The sequence below is a fragment of the Scylla paramamosain genome, chromosome 17 (genome assembly GCF_035594125.1).
Source record: "Scylla paramamosain isolate STU-SP2022 chromosome 17, ASM3559412v1, whole genome shotgun sequence".
NCBI lineage: Eukaryota > Metazoa > Arthropoda > Malacostraca > Decapoda > Portunidae > Scylla > Scylla paramamosain.
Window position 1 is genome coordinate 16,237,501 of NC_087167.1, and position 5,943 is coordinate 16,243,443.

Genomic DNA, 5,943 nt, shown 5'->3' on the forward strand with positions numbered 1-5,943 from the left:
TATTATTATTATTATTATTATTATTATTATTATTATTGTTTTTGTGGCAGCCTTATGCATTACCACCTTTTCCTATATTTTCTTTATGCATTCTTCCATCTTTGGGAGCGCGTCACCTAGGAAGTAACCCATCCCATCCCCAATCCAGAGGGCGACCTTCCACCACATAGAGCAGAGGCACCAGGGCTGTTTCCTCCCCTTCTTACTTATTATACAGATGTCATTCTCTCTCAAGTGATTTTACATAGCCACTAACACATTTATCGTTATTGCCATCATCATCATCATCATTATTGTTACACCTGCCGAAACGATAATTACTCCCAGTGAGGTCTAAAACACTGTTCAGAGGGTGCTGTTAACTTATCATTAAACCCAACTGTGACCTCACTGAACGTTTCCCTTTGTTTCTCACAACACAAGGGGGCAGTCACAGCCTGCCCTCTAAAGACAACTCTCTTCCTCCACACAAAACTACAAGCACCTAATAACACACACACCCTTCACTCAAAAATCTCAAAATCATCATGGCGACTCCTACACCAGCCTCGGAGTCCCCATCTGGGGAAGGGACCATAAATGTCCCCAGGTCGGACTGCCTTTCTGTCGACGACCCTAAGTGTCTTGACACCCCCCTCAACTTTTTCTTCATTAACTTCTGCAACATTCGCGGTCTAAGATCTAATTTTCAATCTGTAGAACACCACTTCTCCTCTTCTAAACCTCATTTCTTTCCTTCACTGAAACTCAGGTGTCTGAGGCAACTGACAGTAGCCCCTTTTCTGTTCCCTCCTACTCTCTCTATCCTCATTTTCGATCCAAAGCTGGATGTTGCGTTTATGTGCGCAATGATTTAACCTGCTCTCGTGCCCACGCTCTTGAATCTTCCGAGTTTTCCACCATCTGGCTATGACTACAGAGTCACTCTCAAACTAAATTTATCTGTGCTGTATACCTCTCACCTAACTCCTCTGACTATAAGAAATTCTTTGACTACTTAACTTCCAAAGTGGAGCACATTCTGACCCTCTTTCCTTTTGCAGAGATCTCCATTCTTGGAGATTTCAATGTTCACCACCAGCTTTGGCTTTCCTCTCCCTTCACTGACCACCCTGGTGAAATAGCCTTCAACTTTGTTATCCTCCACAACCTAGAGCAATTGGTGCAACACCCTACTCATATTCCTGACCGTCTTGGAGATACGCCCAACATTCTTGACCTTTTCCTGATCTCTAATCCTTCTGCTTATGCTGTCACCCTTTCTTCTCCGTTGGGTTCCTCCGATCACAATCTCATATCTGTATCTTGTCCTATCACTCCAATCTCTCCTCAGGATCCCCCTAAGCGAAGGTGCCTCTGGCGTTTTGCCTGTGCTACTTGGGAGGACCTTAGGACGTATTTTGCTGATTTTCCTTGGAATGACTACTGCTTCCGTGTCAGAGACCCGTCTTTGTGTGCTGAGCGCATAACAGAGGTGATAGTGTCTGGCATAGAGGCGTACATTCCTCACTCTTTTTCTCGACCTAAACCTTCTAAACCTTGGTTTAACACAGCTTGTTCTCGTGCTATACATGATAGAGAGGTGACCCACAAAAGGTACTTAAGCCTTCCATCACCAGAATCTCATGCACTTTATCCCGGAACCATGCCAAGTCTATTCTCCAACTAGCCAAAAACTCCTTCATTAACAGAAAGTGTCAAAACCTTTCAAGATCTAACTCCCCTTGTGACTTCTGGCATCTAGCCAAAAATATCTCCAATAACTTTGTTTCTTCTTCTTTCCCTCCTTTATTTCAACCAGATGGCACCACTGCTATCACATCTGTTTCTAAAGCTGAACTCTTCGCTTAAACCTTTGCTAAAAACTCTACCTTGGACGATTCTGGGCTTTTCCTCCCTCTCCTCCACCCTCTGACTGCTTCATGCTACCTATTAAAATTCTTCGCAGTGATGTTTTCCATGCCCTTGCTGGCCTAAACCCTAGGAAGGCTTATGGACCTGATGGGGTCCCTCCTATTATACTCCGAAACTGTTCCTCCGTGCTTGCACCTTGCCTAGTCAAACTCTTTCAGCTCTGTCTGTCAACATCTACCTTTCCTTCTTGCTGGAAGTTTGCCTACATTGAGCCTGTTCCTAAAAAGGATGACTGTTCTAATCCTTCAAACTACCGTCCCATTGCTTTAATTTCTTGCCTATCTAAAGTTTTTGAATCTATCCTCAACAGGAAGATTTTTAAACATCTATCACTTCACAACCTTCTATCTGATCGCCAGTATGGGTTCCGTCAAGGCCGCTCTACTGGTGATCTTCTGGCTTTCCCTACTGAGTCTTGGTCATCCTCTTTTAGAGATTTTGATGAAACTTTTGCTGTTGCCTTGGACATATCAAAAGCTTTTGATAGAGTCTGGCACAAAGCTTTGATTTGCAAACTGCCCTCCTACGGCTTCTATCCTTCTCTCTGTAACTTCATCTCAAGTTTCCTTTCTGACCATTCTATTGCTGCTGTGGTAGACGGTCACTCTTCTTCTAAATCTATTAACAGTGGTGTTCCTCAGGGTTCTGTCCTGTCACCCACTCTCTTCTTATTATTCATTAACGATCTTCTAAACCAAACTTCCTGTCCTATCCACTCCTATGCAGATGATACCACCCTGCACTTTTTCACGTTTTTTTTCATAGACGTCCAACCTTTCAGGAAGTAAATATTTCACGCAGGGAAGCCACAGAACGTTTGACATCTGATCTTTCTAAAATTTCTGATTGGGGCAGAGCAAACTTGGTATTGTTCATTGCCTCAAAAACTCATTTCTTCCATCTATCAACTCGAAACAACCTTCCAGACAACTATCCCCTCTTCTTCAATGACACTCAACTGTCCCCCTCTTCTACACTGAACATCCTCGGTCTGTCCTATAACTATAATCTGAACTTCTTTCTCTCACCCCTATTCTGTCCACCTCTCTAATGCAGGAGTTCACCATTATTCTCAATCATTCATCCGTTTTTCTGGTAAACTCTGGAACTCCCTGCCTGCTTCTGTATTTCCACCTTCCTATGACTTGAATTATTTCAAGAGAGAGGTTTCAAGACACTTATTCATCAATTTTTAACTACTGCTTTGACCCTTTTATGGGACTGGCATCTCAGTGGGCATTTTTTTAATTGGATTTTTGTTGCCCTTGCCCAGTGTCCTTCCTACATAAAAAAAACAAAAAAAACAACACCAACAAAATCACCAACTACTACTTCTACTACCACTGCTTTAGCCAACACTAACATCATTACTAGCTCTCCTACTATTACTACCACTTCTACTGCTGCTCCCGCTACTGTTGCGTACTCTCTTGTTACCCTCACTACTTCTACTGTTACTACTATAATCACGGATGGCATTGCTGCTCGTGCTGTAGAGGAGGAAGGGCATCCATCACCCCCAGGAACTGTGAAGCTGTTGAGATTAGTACCGTTACATTTCCTATTCCCCGTTCCCAGTAGTGCCGCGCCGAACAGGAATATGTGAATTAGTAGATGTGTTTCCTTGCTCTTACTCCTTCCAGGATCTGACCCGGAGGCAACTAAAGCCATTAAGATCGAACGCGAAGAGCACTATTGATCTTACGGTGGGGTTCCTCGTGAAGTGATACGGATATGATGCTCGTCTATCTTCATCTGCCCAGCATGAATAAGAAGACGATAGAGAGAGAGAGAGAGAGAGAGCAGTGCCAATGGAAGTACATGGGGAAGAAAGCGAGGAAAACGGCAAAATAGGTGGATCAATAGTGTGAAGGAGGATGTAAAGGCCCGGTCCCACAAGCATTGCGGGTGAATTGCGACTGAATTACGCACGAAATTGGTAGGCATTCGCCAAACATACTCAGTATTCGTGATTCATGCTGAAATCAATTGCCCAACCTCCGCACATGTTCCCAGTGCATCCGCACTGGGTGTTTCTTCCGCTCCCAGATTTTTAAACTGCACAAAATTTTGGTTGCGGATGAGATTCGTAATACATTCGCAATACATACGCAATACATACACAATCCATACGCAATACATCCACTGTTATTCGCTGTGTTCGGCTTTTATCCGCAACTCACGGGTAATTGCGTGTTGGTAACGGAATGGGAGCGTATGTATCGTGTATGTATACCGAATATATAGCGTACCTAGCACATCCATACTGCGAATTATAAGAATGCATTCCAAATACATAACGTATAATTTGCGAACCAATAGCGATTGGATAACGGTAACCCAAGATTGTATATAAAGTGAGCCAGAACTGGAGCTCATTTTCCCTCAATCATTCCAAAAGATTGTCCTCCTGCTCTGCTGTCAGTTGGAAGTTCTTCCGGGTCTTCTTGGACTTGCAACTGCGCTTGCCAGTGGTTTGGGAGAGCTGGGAGGGAGGATCGTCAAGGGCGGAGTCTTCTTCCTGCTGGTCACCAGGTGCCTGGCTGGAGGAAGCTGGACTTCTGGGCCGTCCATAGCTGAAGGAGGCTCTTCACGGTCGTCGCTGCCTGAAGGAGACTCATCTTCGGGAGATTCCCAGGCTGGAGAAGGCTGGTCCCTGGGTGCAAGCTGCATGGCTGCTTGGTCCTGGGTTGGGGCGGGCTTGTCCTCTGGAGCTAGAGTTGCACGCTGCTTCTTCATTTTCTTGAGAGGCTTCTGAGCTGGGGTAGGAGCAGCAGTTGACCCAAAATCCAAGGGCGTCGCCCTCTTCTTGATGGTGGACTTCTGGGACATCTCGACTGGCATCTTCTGTGGCATCTTGAGAAGCTGGATGAACATATTCCTCCTTCCAAGTTGGCTGGCGTACTAGTTAGAAACAGACAGCCCGCCCTGTTTTAACCTCGGCAACTCAAACGCCGCACATGCGCTGTGCATCCGCCGTCTCCGGGATACATCCGCTCTACATCATCCATGCTTCCGCGACGCGTTCGCTATTTTTTCGCTTTGTTTGCAATGCGCCCGCTCTGCTTTCGCAATACATACGCAACAAATACGCTATTTTTCCACACTGTATCCGTTTTATACCCGCAATCCTCGCAATATATTCGCCTGATATAACGGTATTTTCACCCCCGGGACGGATTCCGCAGTGCTTTCCGCTTTTGTTCGTAATACATCAGCGACACATTCTCAATACATGTGCAATTCATACGGTTCATATCCGCACAGTATTACAGAAAAAAAGTGCATTTTTTCTGTGGATGCTTGCGGACGGCTGGAACCCAGCAAAATAGGCATCCTCGATTCATTCGTATTTCATCCATAGTTCTGTGGGACCGGGCTATAAGGGATACACGAAGCAGAAGCATACATCAGAAACACATGAACAAGGCTCATCCCAAACAGCTGAGAAGAAGAAGAAGAAGAAGAAGAAGAAGAAGAAGAAGAAGAAGAAGAAAGAAGAAGAAGAAGAAAGAAGAAGAAGAAGAAAAGAAGAAAGAAGAAGAAGAAAAGAAGAAGAAGAAGAAGAAGAAGAAGAAGAAAAGAAGAAGAAGAAGAAGAAGAAGGAGAAAAGAAGAAAAGAAGAAGAAAAGGAGAAAAGAAGAAAAAAGAAGAAAAGAAGAAAAGAAGAAAAGAAGAAGAAGAAGAAGAAGAAGAAGAAGAAGAAGAAGAAGAAAAAGAAAAGAAGAAAAGAAGAAGAAGAAGAAGAAGAAGAAGAAGAAAAGAAGAAGAAGAGAAGAAGAAGTAAAGAAAAGAAGAAGAAGAAGAAGAAGAAGAAGAAGAAGAAGAAGAAGAAGAAGAAGAAGAAGAAGAAACTGACCAGTAAAACAAAACAAAAAACTACCTATAAGAACATAAGAAATAAGGGAAGCTGCAAGAAGCGACCAGGCTTACACGTGGCAGTCCCTGTATGAAACACACCTACCTATTTCCATCTGCTATCCCCATCCATAAACTTGTCTAATCTTCTCTTAAAGCTCTCTAGTGTCC

General features: G+C 44.0%; 1 protein-coding gene across 1 annotated transcript; it reads right to left on the reverse strand.

Moving 5' to 3' along the window:
• Positions 1-4,335: 4,335 nt before the first annotated feature.
• Positions 4,336-4,770, reverse strand: LOC135108616 (fibrous sheath CABYR-binding protein-like). Its single transcript, XM_064019772.1, has one exon. It carries the CDS (start codon positions 4,768-4,770, stop codon positions 4,336-4,338), a length of 435 nt encoding a protein of 144 aa, XP_063875842.1.
• Between the last annotated feature and the right edge of the window lie 1,173 nt (positions 4,771-5,943).

Coding starts and splice junctions, on each gene's coding strand:
- LOC135108616 (XM_064019772.1), bottom strand. CDS start 4,770: ATGCCACAGAAGATGCCAGTCGAGATGTCCCAGAAGTCCACCATCAAG.